This window comes from Ovis aries, chromosome 6, assembly GCF_016772045.2.
Source record: "Ovis aries strain OAR_USU_Benz2616 breed Rambouillet chromosome 6, ARS-UI_Ramb_v3.0, whole genome shotgun sequence".
Classification (NCBI taxonomy): Eukaryota; Metazoa; Chordata; class Mammalia; order Artiodactyla; family Bovidae; genus Ovis; species Ovis aries.
The window spans coordinates 30,577,231-30,598,266 of NC_056059.1; the positions used below are offsets into that span (position 1 = coordinate 30,577,231).

A 21,036-nucleotide genomic window follows, 5' to 3' on the forward strand; every position below is an offset into this window, starting at 1 on the left:
TGCCATCAGTCAAGTGTGATTCTGTAATAAATTCCCATGAAGCAAACTATTTCTGGTAATTCTCCCTAATTAACACCAGGCCCACTAATAATACATCAGGTCCTATGTGTTTCTGATATAACCAAGATCTTGTCTGAGAGGACTCAAAAAGGGAAACCGCCAACCTAAATTAAGCTTTTCTGGCAAAAAAAGATTTTATATGTAGTTCTGTAAGAAAAGCTTTGATAATCTTATATGGGGGACATTTTGAGCAGAAAACACTGAACGACAGGGAGGCTTGTTCTGATTTGAGCACTGAATGGGGATTTATTGTGAACACACACTGTTGAGTCTTAAGCCTATAAATCTTGTACTGGATTACTGTTTCTTAACGAAGGAATGACAGATCTCTTATTTTGTCGGTGTATTTTAATGTGCAATGACGTGATTGATAGAAACCAAACAGCAGCTATTAAAATGTCACATGCAGACTTGATGCCCTTATAAGTTCGGCTTCTGCAGTTTAATATACTGTGAGCAAATAGACTTGAATTTGTCTTTTATTTCCAATAGACAGCCTGCAACAGAAACATTCCTCTCAACTTTATACAGTTGGAAAAAAATCTTAAAGCAATAAACAAACAAGGAATAGGTAAGCCTACCTAGTTACAGAAAAGTTAGTTAATGAGATCAGGATGAGTTAAGAATGAAGTCATGTACCCTGGTCAATGAAAGGCATGAAAATGCACATGACTGATGTTGTTTGAATATGACACAATATAATGTTTGATATGACAGGGTATTCCAATAAATGATTTCAACAATAAATTTAAAACTTTTAAAAATTATTTGGCTGTGTCGGGTCTTAACTGCAGTGTGTGGGATCTATGTGCATCATGTGCAATCTTTTGTTGCGGGGCATGGACTCTGCAGTCGTGGCACGCGGACTACGGAGTGTGTGGGCTTCAGCAGTTGTGGCACGTGGACCTACCTGTGTCACACCGGCTCTGGCGGTTGCAGCATGTGGGCTCTCCTGTTGTGGCACATGGACTCCAAAGTGTGCGGGCTCAGCTGCTGTTTGCAAGCTTAGCTGCTCGGCAGCTTGTGGGATTTTAGTTCCCCAACCAGGGAGTAAACCCATGTCTCCTGCATTGCAAGGCGAATTCTTAACCACTGGACCACCAAGGAAGTCCCAACAACAAGTATTTTTTTAAAAGAAAGACAATAGAGCTTACTTATCTATTCATACCATTTATTGTGTACATGCTACATGCAAAGCATAAATATGGATTAAAATAAAATAATTGTGACAATATTTTCAAATATATTATGTTTCTGGGACATTCTGATAGGCAAATACCATAAAGGAGGAATGCTCCTGAGAATCAGCCTATCCTCTGAACATTACTTTTTCCCTTGATGACTTAATAGAAACCTCTTGTCCCCCCAAAAGAAAAACCAAGAGAACTTGTTTGTATCACTGCAGCCATTTATTTATTATGTGCACATTAAGGTTTATATACTGATTATATTTCTCATGTGGTTTTTAACTAGAAAATGTGTCCAAAAGCAAAATAGCACAGACATATACAAACTGAAAAATGCAGAGAAACAGAAGATAGAGACTAATACATCCACTAAATGATATATTGAGAATCCAAACCCACAACCGTAAAACATCTGGGGGTTGAAGGAGGACAACCTGAAGACACATCAAATTGTGTGAAATGATTGTGTTTTCCCTTCCCTTAAGTCTGAAAAGCCTCTCCTTTCAATAGCAATAACTAAACCCCAAATATTACCAAAATGTTAACATAACTCTAGATTCACACTTGAACAGGGAAGAGTATTTTCTATAGTAGTAGTCCTTGAAAATGGTACCATGAATACCGCTTTTGTTATAATTATTTTTAAACATAACGCTGTTTTAAAGATTTAAACTCTAATTTCTACTTGTCTTTTGCACAATGACCAATGATCAGGTTTTAATTTTAGTTGCTAACTGTAACTTGAATCAATAGGAAATACGAATGCTACAAGCACATGTAGGGGGCATTATTTTTAGACAGCTACTTCAGTGAGCAACATTTTGTCCTTATAGACATGCTGTGCATTTAGAAACTGGGAAACCAAGTAGGGGATGTTTTAGAATCATATACTGTGATTTTAATCTGTATTATTCTAAGCACAACATTCCAAAATATACATCGAGAGAGACTAAAAGTAATGCTCTACAATAAGGAGGTAACAATTCAAAAATGCTACTGACATGGAATATTTATAATCAGAAAAATAAATATTCTGGGAGCTCACTAGAAGAATAAAGTGCTCTGCCAGTTATTAAAAGATTAATGCTAGTGTATTAAATATGGCATTCCCCACTATAAAATACAGAGATTCTTCTGGGTTATAGTCAGTATTTATCTCAAAGGATTAACTGTTTTAAGAATAGACAAAAGAAGGCTTTGCCATAGAAGCAAAGGACAAAAGACAAAGCCAAAGGCCAAAGACAAATGACGTTAGGAAGTGACATTATCCTTTTAGGGATAAAATTTAGAGAAATGCAACATTATGCTCCATGAATAACATGCAGAAAGAAAAGTGTAATAAAAGCAAAATCCTTAATATAACTTTATAAGAAATCCAGATCAAATAAAATTCTTTGAACAAAATACCCAAATGCCATTCCAATGCCACTGACTTATCAAATACTCTCTTGGCATATAATCTGTAAAGTGAACTCACTCAGTCGTGTCTGACTCTTAGTGACCCCATGGGCTGTAGCCTGCCAGGCCCCTATGTCCATGGGGTTTTCCAGGGAAGAATACAGGAGTTGCCATTTCCTTCTCCAGGCAATCTTCCGGACCTAGGGATCCGAGTCTAGGGATGCGAGTCTCCCGCACTGCAGGCAGACTCTTTACCATGTAAAAGCAAAACTGAAAAACAACAAAAATATCTCTATCACACTAAAACAAAACCACCAACGTATTTTATGTCATGTAAAGCAAAGGACTGACACTAAGATTCGTGACAATGCAGCGTGTCTTCCATGGGTGGTTTCAGCAGCAATGGGAAATATGGCACGATTCAGTTCCAGCTTTCAAAACACAACAGAAAAAACTCCCTGCGTCCCTACAAGATGCAGGGCAAGGGGACAGTTCTGGGTTGCCACTAGTGAAGCATTCAGTTTGCTACTTTGCGCCACACTTCTCATTCTTTTTATTCCCAGTTTATTCTTTTTATTTTATCCCAGTTTATTCTTTTTATTCCCACTTAATTACTATCTGCATATAATGGAAGTCTGCTAGACCATGAATTAGCAGCTTTCAGGACAGATACCTTGAACAGTTATTAGGGAGATTAAACAAATACTGTAGCCTAATACCCTGCTCTCTAACAAACATGCACACAATGAAAGTGAAGTCTCAAGTGATGGATGAGTCGGGCAGGGGGTGGGGCTCAGTCTCAACTATAAAAGCACCCTTCCCCAAACAAATCCAAGTGATAACTTAGTGTGATCATGGGCTTTTGTCCATTCTGGAAACAAACAAAAAAACTATCAAATGTCATAATCTCTTCTCACTGGGCAAATATCAACAGGATTCACGCTCTTACCACAATTATTTCTATCTTTACATGGTATCTACATAATTTTTTTCCCTAAAATGAAGAAAACAAAGAACAAGCTGGTCTGAGTAATTAATCATGTTCCTCTCTATACTATCAAACCTCTGTGAACAAAAGCTTTCCAAACTTCATGATTACTTTTAGAAGTGGTTCATTTATTACTGAAAAAGAACTACTAAAAGAAAAAAAAAATCTAAATTTCTATCATATCCCCAAACCAATATTTTATTTTTCTAATGTAGAACTGAACAAAAAAAAATTATTCTGCAAAGAGAACTTTCAAACCTTCATCAGTCAATAGTATAACACGAACTGATCAAACTGACTCACTGTCTAAAAAGGGGGGAATTTTAAAAAATTTCTGATCCAATCTTTTGATTTACCATCACTCCCAACCACATTCTTTTCTATTTATTCTCTTTAAAGAGAGAGACAACTTTCAGAGTCCAAAGTTATTCAACAAGCTCTTTACCTCAGCTTAAGGGAAGGGAAAAAAAATAGTTTGACTGACATAGGTGGTGAAACATACCCAATTAATAGAAAATGGTCATATTCTAATAATAGGCAAAAAATTGAAATTTATAAGCTATGTGGTAGCTTTTTTGGGGTGGAGGGAAATCAGACAAAAATTTAACATCTCCTATTGACAAGACATGTTTTGATCAAAATCTCATTGGCCTTTCCTATTGGAATGATCAACTGTAAAGACAATAACAACAAAAAATACAGTTTAAAAAAACCTGACACCTACTATTGATAAAATTATCTGTTTAAACTCCTATTTACTGTTTTAAAGATAAATGCTATTTTTTTTTTAAGAAAAACACAATGTTTCATATAAGTGTAAGGCATTTCATTGTCTTTTTATAGATTTACTCAAAACTACCTAACATGGAAAGTTTAGTTATTTCAGCATAGAAGTTGAAGGTTTTTATTCTAAAATTTAATTCTTCACTAATTTATTCTAAGATGAATTTAATAGTCAACCAGGAAATTGATTTTTATAAAAGTTACTTTATGGGCAGAAAATAACAGGGAAAAAAGTAATAATAAACACCAAACTGTTTCTTTACTTTATGAAGCCAAATATTTCCTCATAGACTTGGTTTTCAAAGCTTGGAATTTATCCCGAGGGCCACTATTATTTTTCAAAACTTCATATAAATATTAAATCTAAAAATTAATTGGTAATTTAAATTTTCCTCTTTCTCTTCAAATTTCTTCTCTTCCCGTGGACAGTTGACTTCTAAAAATTCACAGAATGAGCATGTTTCTTGCAAAGTGGCTTGTCCTTCTTAGAGAAAAAGGTCTGACCTTCCAAACTTTCACAACATACCTGAAAAAGAAGCATTATTTGAGAGAATGTCATTATCTTATCAACTATGCCTAAAAAGGGGAAAATGATTCTTCACCCATTGGACAGTACGACAAAACACTTCAGTTGGTTGTGTCAGACCTCCTAACATTTCACGATTACTATAACATTCCATGTCATCTTTCATATGCATGAAGAATGACTTTTCTCTGGAATGCATTTTAGTTTATTTAAACTTATTGATCATTATTTTTCTTAATTGGGAATGCATATTTGGCCACAGTGAAAAAATTAACACATAAAGTGGTCACATTAAACATAATTTCTATTCTCAAATTCTAATCAATGTTTTAAACCTGCCTCCTGTTGTAGAGACCCAAGGCATTAAGAAAAACAAACTAAAAAAATCCAACACAGGTGCTTTGCCACACACATATCTAGGCCCCTAAGTATACAAGCACAGAAAACCCGAGTGTGCTATGCTTTGTCACTTCAATCATGTCTGATTCTTTGCAAACCCATTGACTGTAGCCCGCCAGGCTCCTTGTCCACGGGGATTCTCCAAGCAAGAATACTGGGGTGGGTTTCCATTTCCTTCTCCAGGGCATTTTCCCAACCCAGGGATTGAACCCAGGTCTCCTGCATTGCAGGCGGATTCTTTACTATCTGAACCACCAGAGAATACCTGAGAGTTCTTTTAAATTCATTTCTTTGTCTCTTTTCTTGTTTGTTTCTTATTAAGAAAACTGTAGTCCACATCTGGCTGCTGGATGTTATACTATCAGTTAGCTATTCACATTTATGTCTTCTTATCTTTCCCACTGTCTTTGCTAACTTTAATGCTCCTGAGTGGGCTTCCCAGGTGGCTCGGTGGTAAAGAATCCGCCTGCTAATGCAGGAGACGCGGATTTGATCCCTGAATCCGAAATATCCCCTGGAGAAGGAAATGGCAACCCACTCCAGTATTTTTGCCTGGAAAATCCCACGGACAAAGGAGTCTGGCAAGTTACAGTCCATGGGGTTGCAAAGAGTCAGACATGCCTGAGCGACTAAAAACAACAACAATGCTCCTGAGCAGATCTGGCAGAGAACAGGGGAGGCAAATCTGCTAAAATCACTGCTTTTTACAGATTTTATGACGTCTAAGAGATGGATCTGAACTGAACTGAAGAGACGGATGAAGTAAACAAGACAGGGTTCAATACTAACGTTTAGGGAAATTATGTGACTTCAATTAACTAGTCATTTCCCCCTTCATACAATGTTATTAAAAACTATTAAAAATATTAAATATAATTTTTAAAAAATCAACCATCTGAATAGAGTACCTTTATTAAATATTTACTTCTAAATTAAAAAAATATATGTCTTAGGTTAAAGTTAATGCTGAATCAATATTTATCAATAAAAATAAAACCAAAAATACTATAATATGAAATGAGACAGGTAAATATATTACTACAAGTTTATTTTAGTCTCAAAAAGAAAAGAATATTCATAGACTATTGCTAAGGAAGGAAATGGGTCAACATATAGTTTACTTCCAGTTATTGAGTCACTAACAGATATTTATGAAAGTTTACTTTTATTTTAAGAACTACCTGTTTTGATAAATTACTAAAGACACTCCAATAAAACATAGTTTAAAAAATGTAAAATAATCTTACTGTTTTTAAGAAATTCAAATCTTCTCCTTATAAACAAAAATGTATTAACAATATTTTTCTAAAGGCTTAAGCACCTTTTTTTGTGCCAAACAATTTTGAAAAGTACCAAAAATTTTAATGAACTTGACTTTCAAAACCACTGTAAAACATTTCTAGGTTTGAGAGACCAATAGACAGAAAAACCGTTATATCCATTTAGTGCTCAGGCTAGAACTGGCCATACTGTGCTCCTCTGAATGGGAAACAGGAGTTTACTTACTGAGCATACAAAACAAGTGTCGTGCCAGGTATACCCCAGAGCTTCCAGGAACATGTCGCCAGCTTCTATGGGAAATTCACATCCACGGCATATAGTACCAAAGAGGGCATAATAATCTGTATTGGGGCAGGGGTGGGGCAAACGTAATTGAAACATGACAAAGATGTAGAATGAGAGCTTTCAGAGAGCAGCAACAAAATGAGAATTAAATGAGATGATAAAGATATATAGAAAAATGTTCAAATGGCATAACACCTGACCTGAGCATTATGTGTAATTTATTTCAGTTTACCCTTAGAAAACATTATATATACAACTTAACATTCTTTATTATATTTTCCATGTGTTACTTCTCAGTTCTGTCCAACTTATTAAAGACCCAAATGTATATGAAGATCACTGTTCTCTGATAAGTTATCAATAAGCATATTGTTTCAATATAATAAATGAGAAGGTCCAATAACTAGAAACAATAAGACTAATGAACATAAATCATGAAAAACGTATGAAAAAACCTTCTTTCCTGCAAAATTTCACAGCAAATCTACTTGGTAAGGAAGAAAAAAAAGTCACAGGAAACCTTCATGAATAAATGCTGTGACTGAGTTCCTAGCTGGATTGTATCACAACAATATTAGCCATTTTTTTCTTCTGCTATATTTTCCTTCCCATTTTATGACTTCATGCTAAAATTCCTTATCCAGAGAACACCTCTTACTTGACACAGTTATAAAGTATTAATGTCTTCCTTCTGGAGAAAGCAGTTTTGACAAGATGTTTATCATTACTAAATTAGAACTTATTGGCAATTTTCTTTTATGCAGCTACCCTTACTATGTGTTTTCTTTTTTTTTTTTTTTCTCTTTGCAAAAGAATTTTTTTAAAAAATTCTACTTTATTTTACTTTACAATACTGTATTGGTTTTGCCATACATCAACATGAATCTGCCACGGGTGTACACGTATTCCCAATCCTAAATCCCCCTCCCACCTCCCTTCCCATACCATCTCTCTGGGTCATCCCAGTGCACCAGTCCCAAGCATCCTGTATCCCACATTGAACCTAGACTGGCGATTTGTTTCTTATATGATATTATACATGTTTCAATGCCATTCTCCCAAATCATCCCACCCTCGCCCTCTCCCACAGAGTCCAAAAGACTGTTCTATACATCTGTGTCTCTTTTGCTATCTCGCATACAGGGTTATTGTTACCATCTTTATAAATTCCATATGTATGTGTTAGTATACTGTATTGGTGTTTTTCTTTCTGGCTTACTTTACTGTGTATTATCAGGTCCAGTTTCATCCACCTCATTAGAACTGATTCAAATGTATTCTTTTTAATGGCTGAGTAATACTCCATTGTATATATGTACCACAGCTTTCTTATCCATTCATTTGCTGATGGACATCTAGGTTGTTTCCATGTCCTGGCTATTGTAAATAGTGCTGTGATGAACATTGGGGTACACGTGTCTCTTTCAATTCTGGTTTCCTTGGTGTGTATGCCCAGCAGTGGGATTGCTGGGTCATAAGGCAGTTCAATTTCCAGTTTTTTAAGGAATCTCCACACTGTTCTCCATCGTGGCTGTACTAGTTTGCATTCCCACCAACAGTGTAAGAGGGTTTCCTTTTCTCTACACCCTCACCAGCGTTTATTGCTTGTAGACTTCTGGATCGCAGCCATTCTGACTGGTGTGAAATGGTACCTCATTGTGGTTTTGATTTGCATTTCTCTGATAATGAGTGATGTTGAGCATCTTTTCATGTGTTTGTTAGCCATCTGTATGTCTTCTTTGGAGAAATGTCTGTTTAGTTCTTTGGCCCAATTTTTGATTGGGTCATTTATTTTCTGGAATTGAGCTGCAGGAGTTACTTGTATATTTTTGAGATTAGTTGTTTGTCAGTTGCTTCATTTGCTATTATTTTCTCCCATTCTGAAGGCTGTCTTTTCACCTTGCTTATCGTTTCCTTTGTTGTGCAGAAGTTTTTATTTTAATTAGATCCCATTTGTTTATTTTTGTTTTTATTTCTAGTATTCTGGGAGGTGGGTCATAGAGGATCCTGCTGTGATGTATGTTGGAGAGTGTTTTGCCTATGTTCTCCTCTAGGAGTTTTATAGTTTCTGGTCTTACGTTTAGATCTTTAATCCATTTTGAGTTTTTTTGTGTGTGTATGGTGTTAGAAAGTGATCTAGTTTCATTCTTTTACAAGTGGTTGACCAGTTTTCCCAGCATGACTTGTTAAAGAGATTGTCTTTAATTTGTTGTATATTCTTGCCTTCTTTGTCAAAGATAAGGTGTCCATATGTGTGTGGATTTATCTCTGGGCTTTCTATTTTGTTCCATTGATCTATATTTCTGTCTTTGTGCCAGTACCATACTGTCTTGATGACTGTGGCTTTGTAGTAGAGCCTGAAGTCAGGCAGGTTGATTCCTCCAGTTCCATTCTTCTTTTGCAAGACTGCTTTGGCTATTCGAGGTTTTTTGTATTTCCATACAAATTGTGAAATTATTTGTTCTAGCTCTGTGAAAAATACCGCTGGTAGCTTGATAGGGATTGCACTGAATCTGCAGATTGCTTTGGGTAGTATACTAATTTTCACTATAGTGATTCTTCTGATCCATGAACATGGTATATTTCTCCATCTATTAGTGTCCTCTTTGATTTCTTTCACCAGTGTTTTATAGTTTTCTATATATAGGTCTTTAGTTTCTTTAGGTAGATATATTCCTAAGTATTTTATTCTTTTCGTTGCAATGGTGAATGGAATTGTTTCCTTAATTTCGTTTTCTACTTTCTCATTATTAGTGTATAGGAATGCAAGGGATTTCTGTGTGTTGATTTTATATCCTGCAACTTTACTATATTCATTGATTAGCTCTAGTAATTTTCTGGTGGAGTCTTTAGGGTTTTCTATGTAGAGGATCATATAATCTGCAAACTGTGAGAGTTTACTTCTTCTTTTCTAATTTGGATTCCTTTTATTTCTTTTTCTGCTCTCATTGCTGTGGCCAAAACTTCCAGAACTATGTTGAATAGTAGTGGTCAAAGTGGGCATCCTTGTCTTGTTCCTGACTTTAGAGGAAATGCTTTCAATTTTTCACCATTGAGGATAATGTTTGCTGTGGGTTTGTCATATATAGCTTTTATTATGTTGAGGTATGTTCCTTCTATTCCTGCTTTCTGGAGAGTTTTTATCATAAATGGATGTTGAATTTTGTCAAAGGCTTCTCTGCATCTATTGAGATAATCATATGGCTTTTATTTTTCAATTTGTTAATGTGGTGAATTACATTGATTGATTTGTGGATATTGAAGAATCCTTGCATCCCTGGGATAAAGCCCACTTGATCACAGTGTATGATCTTTTTAATGTGTTGTTGGATTCTGATTGCTAGAATTTTGTTAAGGATTTTTGCATCTATGTTCATCAGTGATATTGGCCTATAGTTTTCTTTTTTTGTAGCATCTTTGTCAGGTTTTGGTATTAGGGTGATGGTGGCCTCATAGAATGAGTTTTGAAGTTTACCCTCCTCCGCAATTTTCTGGAAGAGTTTGAGTAGGATAGGTGTTAGCTCTTCTCTAAATTTTTGGTAGAATTCAGCTGTGAAGCCGTCTGGACCTGGGCTTCTGTTTGCTGGAAGATTTCTGATTACAGTTTCAATTTCTGTGCTTTTGATGGGTCTGTTAAGATTTTCTATTTCTTGCTGGTTCAGTTTTGGAAAGTTATACTTTTCTAAGAATTTGTCCATTGCTTCCACGTTGTCAATTTTATTGGCATATAATTGCTGACAGTAGTCTCTTATGATCCTTTGTATTTCTGTGTTGTCTGTTGTGATCTCTCCATTTTCATTTCTAATTTTATTGATTTGATTTTTCTCCCTTTGTTTCGTGATGAGTCTGGCTAATAGTTTGTCAATTTTATTTATCCTTTCAAAGAACCAGCTTTTGGCTTTGTTGATTTTTGCAATGGTCTCTTTTGTTTCTTTTGCATTTATTTCTGCCCTAATTTTTAAGATTTCTTTCCTTCTACTAACCATGGAGTTCTCCATTTCTTCTTTTTCTAGTTGTTTTAGGTGTAGAGTTAGGTTATTTGTTTGACTTATTTCTTGTTTCTTGAGGTATGCCTGTATTGCTATGAACTTTCCCCTTAGCACTGCTTTTACAGTGTCCCACAGGTTTTGGGTTGTTGTGTTTTCATTTTCATTCATTTCTATGCATATGTTGATTTCTTTTGTGATTTGTTTGTTATTCAGAAGCGTGTTGTTCAGCCTCCATATATTGGTATTTTAAATAGTTTTTCTCCTGTAATTGAGATCTAATCTTACTGCATTATGGTCAGAAAAGATGCTTGGAATGATTTCAACTTTTTTGAATTTACCAAGGCTAGATTTATGGCCCAGGATGTGATCTATCCTGGAGAAGGTTCCGTGAGCACTTGAGGAAAAGGTGAAATTCATTGTTTTAGGATGAAATGTCCTATAGATATCAATTAGGTATAACTGGTCTAATGTATCATTTAAAGTTTGCATTTCTTTGTTAATTTTCTGCTTAGTTGATCTATCCCATAGGTGTGAGTGAGGTATTAAAGTCTCCCACTATTATTGTGTTATTGTTAATTTCCCCTTTCACACTTGTTAGCATTTGTCTTACATATTGCAGTGCTCCTATGTTGGGTGCATATATATTTATAATTGTTATATCTTCTTCTTGGATTGATCCTTTGATCATTATGTAGTGGCCTTCTTTGTCTCTTTTCACAGCCTTTGTTTTAAAGTCTATTTTATCAGATATGAGTATTGCCACTCCTGCTTTCTTTTGGTCTCTATTTGCGTGATATATCTTTTTCCAGCCCTTCACTTTCAGTCTGTATGTGTCCCTTGTTTTGAGGTGGGTCTCTTGTAGACAACATATGTAGGGGTTTTGTTTTTGTATCCATTCAGCCAGTCTTTGTCTTTTGGTTGGGGCATTCAACCCATTTACGTTTAAGGTAATTATTAATAAGTATGATTCCGTTGCCATTTACTTTATTGTTTTGGGTTCTTGTTTATACACCCTTTTTTGTGTTTCCTGTCCAGAGAATATCCTTTAGCATTTGTTGGAGAGCTGGTTTGGTGGTGTTGAATTTTCTCAGCTTTTACTTGTCTGTAAAGCTTTTGATTTCTCCTTCATATTTGAATGAGATCCTTGCTGGGTACAGTAATCTGGGCTGTAGGTTATTTTCTTTCATCACTTTAAGTATGTCTTGCCATTCCTTCCTGGCCTGAAGAGTTTCTATTAAAAGATCAGCTGTTATCCTTATGGGAATCCCCTTGTGTGTTATTTGTTGTTTTTCCCTTGTTGCTTTTAATATTTGTTCTTTGTGTTTGATCTTTGTTAATTTGATTAATATGTGTCTTGGAGTGTTTTGCCTTGGGTTTATCCTGTTTGGGACTCTCTGGGTTTCTTGGACTTGGGTGATTATTTCCTTCCCCATTTTAGGGAAGTTTTCCACTATTATCTCCTCAAGGATTTTCTCATGGTCTTTCTTTTTGTCTTCTTCTTCTGTGACTCCTATAATTCGAATGTTGGAGCATTTCATATTGTCCTGGAGGTCTCTGAGATTGTCCTCATTTCTTTTAATTTGTTTTTCTTTTTTCCTCTCTGATTCAATTATTTCTACCATTCTATCTTCTACTTCACTAATCCTATCTTCTGCCTCTGTTATTCTACTATTTGTTGCCTCCAGAGTGTTTTTGATCTCATTTATTGCATTATTCATTATATATTGACTCCTTTTTATTTCTTCTATTGACTCTTTTTATTTCTTCTTCCTTGTTAAACCTTACTTGCATCTTCTCAGTCCTTGACTCCAGGCTATTTATCTGTGATTCCATTTTTATTTCAAGATTTTGGATCATTTTCACTATCATTATTTGGAATTCTTTATCAGGTAGATTCCCTATCTCTTCCTCTTTTTTTTTTTTTTTTTTTGGTTTGGTGGGCATTTATCCTGTTCCTTTACCTGCTGGGTATTCCTCTGTCTTTCCATCTTGTTTATATTGCTGCGTTTGGGATGGCCTTTCTGTATTCTGGCAGTTTGTGGAGTTCTCTTTATTGTGGAGTTTCCTCGCTGTGGGTGAGGTTGTATCAGTGGCTTGTCAAGGTTTCTTGGTTAGGGAAGCTTGTGTCAGTGTTCTGGTGGGTGGAGCTGGATTTCTTCTCTCTGGAGTGCAATGAAGCATCCAGTAATGAGTTATGAGATGTCAGTGGTTTTGGAGTAACTTTAGGCAGCCTGTATATTGAAGCTCAGGGCTGTGTTCCTGTGTTGCTGGAGAATTTGCATGGTACGTCTTGCTCTGGAACTTGTCGGCCCTTGGGTGGTGCTTGGTTTCAGTGTAGGTATGGAGGCATTTGATGAGCTCTTATCAATTAATGTTCCCTGGAGTCAGGAGTTCTCTGATGTTCTCAGGATTTGGACTTAAGCCTCCTGCTTCTGGTTTTCAGTCTTAGTTTTACAGTAGTCTCAAGACTTCTCCTTCTATATAGCACCATTGATAAAACATAAAGATGAAAAGTTTCATCTTTCAGTGAGGGACACCCAGAGAGGTTCACAGAGTTACATGGAGAAGAGAAGAGGGAGGAGGGAGTTAGAGATGACCCGAATGAGATGAGGTGGAATCAAAAGAGGAGAGAGCAAGCTAGTCAGTAATCACTTCTTTATGTGCACTCCACAGTCTGGACCACTCAGAGATGTTCATGGAGTTATACAGAGAAGAGAAGAGGGAGGAAGGAGACAGAGGTGGCCAGGAGGATAAAAGGGGGAATGAAAAGGAGACAGATCCAGCCAGTAATCAGTTCCCTAAGTGTTCTCCACTGTCTGGAACATGCAGAGATTCACAGAGTTGGGTAGAGAAGAGAAGGGGGAAGGAGGAGACAGAGGCGACCTGGTGGAGAAAAAGGAGAGTCCAAAGGAGGAGAGAGCAGTCAAGCCAGTATTCTTGCTCAAGTAAAAATGGGTACTGAAGATTGGGTTTTTGAAGGTACAAAATTGATAACAAATACCAAAAAGCAAAGATTAAAAATCTAGAGTAGAGGTTGGATTTTCAAAAGTACAATATTAAAGAAAAGAAGAAGAAGAAAAAAAATGAAGTCCCAAGAATTATTAAAAATATATATATATATGAAGTTTGCTTTAAAAATAGGGTCTTTTTTTTGAAAAGTAATAGTAGGTTATAAAAATGAAAATTAAAGGAGTAATAGAGGACTTAAAAATTTTTTTAAGTTAAAAAAAGAATGATCATAAAAATAGTACAGATATATCTAGGACTTTCTCTGGTGTTGTTGTGGGCAGTGTGGGGTCAGTTCATTTTCAGGTAGTTCCTTGGTCCGGCTTATATTTCTCAAGATCTATAGGCCCCTTCCTATGTAGCCAGTACTAACGACAGGGTTTTAATCCGTTGCACCTGTCACTTCCAAGGCGGTTCCCTCTGTTTAGCTTCTTCTGTTTGCTGGTCTCTTCAGTGTCTGATTTCCACCCTGACACTAGGGGGTGGTGGTGGGCACTTTTTTAGGCTCACTTGTTCAGTCGCACTGTGGGGAGGGAGGGATGCTGCAAACAAATAACACTGGTGTGTGCTCGCAGTGTCTCAGCCACACTGGGCCTGCCCCGCTCATGGTGCACACCGCTCAGGCTCTAGGTTGCTCCACTGGGAACCATCTGAGGCCGGCCCGGGGCTGCATGCACCTCTCTTGTCTAACCCGCTCAGACTCAGGCACTCAGGTAGTCCTCAGAAGCACAGACTCGGTTGAGCCTGCATTTTGTGCCCTTCCCAGGTCCGAGTAGCTCAGGTGTTTGACGAGCATGGTCGCTGCGACTTATCGCCTCTTCCATCCTTGCTGCTCAGTTTTCTGGGTGTATAACTGGCGCACCTTCTCAGGCGGATGATGACTGTCCAGAACCCCAAGAAGTCTTAGTTAGCAAAGAAACCTGCTTGCAGTTTAGTAGATAATGTCTCTCTGGGGCTGCAATTGCCCCCCTTCCGGCGCTTCCAGCTCTGGCTGCCTGTCACCAGAGGGGGATGGTCTGCAGCTGGCTAATTCTGTTCCATCCTTTGTTCTGTGCGAGGTCCTGGCGGTGTCTTATGTTAGAGCTTTTCCCGAGGTAGCTATCCGACAGTCTGGTTTGCTAGCCCAAGTTAGTTCGCTCTTAAAAAGCAATGCAGCCCGTGCCTCCCTGCCCAGCCCCCGCTTGCTAGTGGCGGATGCAGGCATCTGCGCTGCTTCTCCACTGGGGGTGTTACCGTTGGGCCTGTAATCTGTGGGTTTTAATTATTTATTTTTGCTCCCTGTTATGTTGCCCTCTGTGCTTCCAAGGCTCTCCATAGACTCGGCAGTGAGTGTGTTTCCTGGTGTTTGGAAACTTCTCTGTTTTTAAGACTCTTCCTGGGACGGAGCTCCCTCCCTACCTCTTTTGTCTCTTTTTTTGTCTTTTATATTTTTTCGTACCTCTTTTTGAAGACAATGAGCTGCTTTTCTGGGTGCCTGATGTCCTCTGCTGGCATTCGTAAGTTGTTTTGTGGAATTTACTCAGCGTTTTTAAATGCTCTTTTGATGAATTTGTGGAGGAGAAAGTGGTCTCCCCGTCCTGTTCCTCCGCCGTCCATACTATGTGTTTTCACTCATGGTTCACTCTTTGATAACTTTTAATCCCATCTGGGCTAGAGGAGAAAGTAAGCTGCCATCTGCAACTTGAGTCACCTTTCTCAGCAATCCTCAATACTCCTTGGTGCCATCTGTTCAGCACACACCCACAGAGTCCTACTGTGTGTTGGGTGCTGGTTTAGGTGCTGGTTAGAGGCACAATGTTGTCGAAGATAGATGTGGTTGTTCTCCACATGGGGCTTATATTCTCACTGGGATCAGGATGTCATCAATTATGTTTTAAAAATAAATGATAGCAAACAACTTCAGATTGTGATAAGGATTATAAAGGAAAGACAAGGGTGATGCAATAGAGAATAATTGGGGGAGGTGTTTAACACTATATTACAGAAGGGGTTAGGAAAGGCCTCCATGAGGAGATAATACCTCAGCTGAGACTTGAAAATAAAAGAGGGGGAAGAACCATTTTAGAAAACCTGGGAAAGAAAATTCCAGTCAAAAGAGACAAGTACAAAAGCCTTGAGGCAGGAGATCTCAGTAGGTTCAGACACAACACAGGGGCCAGGTATGGCTAAGAATCCAGTGACATTCTCTAGAACCCAAAAAATCAGGTGGAGGAGATGGGGTTGGCAAAGCCGGCCTCAGGCAGGAATATAGTTTTTTCGCTAGTGGAAGCCATAAGGTATCAAGCACAATCTGATTCACATTCAAAAAAATATTACTACAGCTATCTGCGGGTTGGGGGAAAGAAGATAAATCATTTTAGCTGGCAATTATAATGCCCAGGCAAAGGGTAAGAGTGAACTGGATTTAGTGGGGACAGTTGAGGTGAGAGAAATGGATCAATTCAATATCCACTGGGGATAGATCTGTTAGAATTTACTAATTAGATTGGGCAAAGGGTCAAGTCGTGGTCAACAGCCTCAAATCAGAAGCTTACTGCTTCTTTAACTTGAGTATTGTGGAATATTCCCTTCGTCCAGTACCACCCTTTGAACTGCAAAGTAGAACTACAATAAAACCCCATGGGGGAATGCAGTGGTACTAACTGGAGGCATAATCAAGGGAAAATATTTTATTTTTTGAAAGATGTATGTTTTATAGTAATATCTAAGTGAGAATAACAATAAATAAGTGCTGTGAAAGCTTACTTACAATTTTTGGGAAGGAAAAGGAAGTGTTTAGAGTTTAGGTAACAGCACAAATGTAGTAGATTGGCATTAATACTTAGAGCTTGTTTTCTTAAAAATATTCTCACCAAGGGAGCAAACCATGATTAACCTTGCCATTCAGTAAACATAACAAAGGATTCCAATTTGTTGTCAAGGCAGTTGCCTTCAAGAGCGTATCAATATCCTATTCAAAAGTTGAACATTTCTCATGTTCATAATCACTCAAAATCCACTAGTGGAGTGTAAAAGAAGGCTTTAAGCTATACAATCCCATATGACTTATATCCATAACTTATAGGAGGTTCAAGAAAAATAGTCTAAGTAACTGCCTATACATATACTTTTCTTAATGAAATTGGTAATATCTGATTTTGACAAAGTCTATAAAAATTTTATACACTTTTTGGCTATATATGTACAGTAACATTAGGCGCTCATAAAACCTTTAGTAAAACTATACTATTTTGCTTAGCATTTTCTTTCAAATTGATAGCAATATAGGGGTTTTATATTCACTTACAACTTAAGAAACTATGAGCTTAAAGATCTTACCAGTCTCACAGTAGGGCTCACCATCCTCCAAGTGAAAAACATTATTACGAATAGGCTTTCCACAGGCCACACACACAAAACAGGAAACATGCCAAGTTTGTTTCAAAGCATTGATGACTTCCTGTTACAGAAAGGTAATTGGATGTAAAGAAAGATGGTACATATTTTACCAGCTGAACCAATACAGTCCTTTTAAATTGACCCCAAAGTAGACATACATGCTTTGTCTTTGCCTAAGCTTTTCATCTAAGGAATTGGAGATATTTAAGGACAGACTCACAGATCATCTAAACTGATGCACTGTATAACATATATGTTTTTTACAACTACACAACAATAAACTTATTTAAAGAATGATTAGTGTTATTTAAACATATAAATGTGGTGGATAAAAGTAAGTCTTTCATAAGCGTTTGCTACACTACTGCTTTCCCTCAAAGGGTGTCAGGAAATGTTAACTTGTAATGGTTTCACAATATTATCTTGAAAATGTCATGAAGGAAGGGCAAAACATTTAAAAACTAAAAAAAACCTATACATTGTCCCCTGTTGGAAGCAACAACTTAATCAATGTAATCCAATCATGTTTAACACGTTTATGATTTTGAAAATCAGCTATGACTATACTAAGCACATATTCAAATGAGTGTCTAAAATTTGAACCATAGAGCATGGATTCTAGTCAACAACAGTCCTATGGTTATAAATACCAAATGTCAAAGACTTGGACCAGATTTTAATTAGTAAAAGAAAGTTTGAGAATCTTGCTTTGCAAAGAATCATTTCTTTGAATTGAGAGAAAGAGATGGAGCTATCAGAAATCATTTTTGAAGAGTAGTTAGTAATACAGGAACTTACTCTTTCCATAATAATTATCACAAAAATGGGAAGCTGTAAGTAGTATGGTTACAGTTCTGTAAATGAATTACTTATCAGGAGCAAACTGGAAGAAAACACATCCTACAGATTAAGAGGATCTATCTGGGACTGATAAATATATAGGTCATTTTAATTTTATTCTTTACATTTTTGTATTTTTTAATTGCTGTGGAGTGAAACATTTTCTAATAAAAAACTGTCAAAATAAAATGATACCGTGAAGTCATTAGCCATAGAAAATGCCCCAGTTCACTACTGAAGAACAATGGGAAAAAATAGCAGTTATCTAGACCCAAAGAGATCACTGTGAGCATGGACAACAAGTGAAACATTCAACCAAATAATAACCAAGGCTTCTAGTATCTACTCAGTTTTATATCCTGAGACAGATTACTATCCCATCTTCAACAGGTTCAGTTCAGTTCAGTCCCTCAGTTGTGTCCAACTCTTTGCAACCCCATGGACTTCAGCATGCCAGGCTTCCCTGTCCATCACCAACTCCTGGAACTTGCTCATACTCATGTCCATCAAGTCAGTGATGCCATACAACCATCTCATCCCCTGTCATCCCCTTTTTCTCCTGCCTTCAATCTTTCCCAGCATCAGGGTCTTCTCTAAGGAGTCAGTTTTTCACATCAGGTGGCCAAAGTATTGGAGTTTTAGGTTCAGCATCAGTCCTTCCAATGAATATTCAGGACTGATTTCCTTTCACATTGACTAGTTTCACCTCCTTGCAGTCCACGGGGCTCTTAAGAATCTTCTCCAACACCACAGTTCAAAAGCATCAATTCTTCAGCACTCAGCTTTCTTTATAGTACAATTCTCACATCCATACATGACTACTGGAAAAACTATAGCCTTGACTAGACAGATCTTTGTTGACAAAGTAACGTCTCTGCTTTTGAATATGTTATCTAGGTTGGTCATAACTTTCCTTTCAAGGAGTAAGCGTCTTTTAATTTCATGGCTGCAATCATCATCTGCAGTGATTTTGGAGCCCAGAAAAATAAAGTCAGCCACTGTTTCCACTGTTTCCCCACCTATTTGCCATGAAGTGATGGGACCAGATGCCATGATCTTCGTTTTCTGAATGTTGAGCTTTAAGCCAACTTTTTCACTCTCTTCTTTCACTTTCATCAAGAGGCTTTTAGTTCCTCTTCACTTTCTGCCATAAGGGTGGTGTCATTTGCATATCTGAGGTTATTGATATTTCTCCCGGCAATCTTGATTCCAGCTTGTGCTTCCTCCAGCCCAGCGTTTCTCATGATGTACTCTGCATATAAGTTGAATAAGCAGGGTGACGATGTACAGTCTTGACTCACTCCTTTTCCTATTTCCGTCTGTCATTCCATGTCCAGTTATAACTGTTGCTTCCTGACCTGCATAAAGGTTTCTCAAGAGGCAGACCATAACGTAAGATTATCAAACAACTAAAACACAATCCAGAAAACTTGTCCCTTTAGTAAAGTTCTGGTGTATGTTTAAAGTAACGAGCTGAAGATTTCATTTCTTAGAACCTCATTTGGTGCTAAAACTCTTACTTGATTTTGTTTTATTAATCATTCTAGAATCCATAGAACACTTTTATATACTAAAACCGTACTAATGGAGTCTACTTATTTTCATTTAAAAAGGTATAGCCTGAATTATCCTCCTGTTTTCCTCGCTACATATTGTACAAATTAATAATACAGAAATATTTCACATAGTATATTTATAATTTTAAAGTGTCTTGAAAGTTTTAGACTCATTTAAAGATGTATTCTAAAATTTGTTGCTGTTGTCCATTCACTAAGTTGTGTCCGACTCTTTGCAACACCACAAACTATAGCACACTAGGCTTCCCTATCCTTCACTATCTCCCGGAGTTTGCTCAAACTCATGTCTGTTGAGTCAGTGATGCCATCCAACCATCTCATCCTCTGCTGTCCTCTTCTCCTCCTGCCCTCACCCTTTCTCAGCATCAGGGTCTTTTCCAATGAGTCAATTCTTCATGTTAGGTGGCCAAGTATTGGAGTTTCAGCTTCAGCATCAGTCTTTCCAATGAATATTCAGGGTTGATTTCCTTTAACTGGTTTGATCTCCTTGCTGGCCAAGGGACTCTCAAGAGTCTTTCTAGCACCACAATTCAAAAGCATCAATCAGTTCTTTAGCACTCAGACTTCTCTGTGGTCCAACTCTCTCATCTGTACATAACTGCCATAGCTTTGGCTATAGGGACCTTTGTCAGCAAAGTGTTTTTTCTGCTTTTTAATATGCTGCCTATGTTTGTCATAGCTTTTATTTCCAAGCAGCAAGCATCTTTCAATTTCATGGCTACAGTCACTATCCACAGTGATTTTCAAAACGAAGAAAATAAAATCTATCACTGTTTCATACTCTTTTCTCTCAATGGGAATAAATTAGAGCTTCATTATTACACTGTCATATCGGGAATATTAGAACTCAGCAATGTAATTTCCAAATTTTGTATGAGTTGTATGTAGGTGTTTCGTGTGAGTCCAGTCACCTTGGCTACTTCTAAAGTAAAATTTCAACTGCTGGTCACCCATAGGAAATCCCTTACCCTTACTTCACAACTGCAAATTGGGTATTCCAGAATAGAAAATTCATTCATTCATCATTATTTACTATGTATCTGAATCCTAAATTACTACCTTTTTGTAAAAAAAAAAAAAAAAAAAGGTGTGGTTTGATTATTTTTCTATCACATGTATACCCTCATAAACCCGAGGTTATATTTTTAAACATTATATGAATTCAAGAAAAATGTATCACTTATAAGCCTCATGTTTTATATATTTCATGAAACCTGTGTCCCGTGCTTGAACCCTGACAAATGGGGAAATGCTGCTCTTATAAAAGCGATGGAATTTAATTTAAAACAGTGAAGGTGTCAGTTCTGAGAACTCAGATGTGTGTGGTCCTGTGCGACCT

At 37.1% G+C, this 21,036-nt stretch overlaps 1 protein-coding gene across 8 annotated transcripts in view; it reads right to left on the bottom strand.

Annotated features, from left to right (window-relative positions):
- Positions 1-1,450: 1,450 nt before the first annotated feature.
- PDLIM5 (PDZ and LIM domain 5) overlaps positions 1,451-21,036 on the bottom strand; it is a 238,703-nt gene continuing 219,117 nt past the window's right edge. For all 8 annotated transcript variants that reach the window (XM_060416872.1, XM_004009695.5, XM_004009699.5 and 5 more), the window contains 3 exons: positions 17,221-17,341; positions 6,848-6,963; positions 1,451-4,942 (listed from right to left, as the gene is read on the bottom strand). In XM_060416872.1, coding sequence (XP_060272855.1) covers positions 4,853-4,942; positions 6,848-6,963; positions 17,221-17,341 — 327 coding nt within the window. In that variant the 3' untranslated portion in view covers positions 1,451-4,852. The remainder of the gene's footprint in view (positions 4,943-6,847; positions 6,964-17,220; positions 17,342-21,036) is intronic.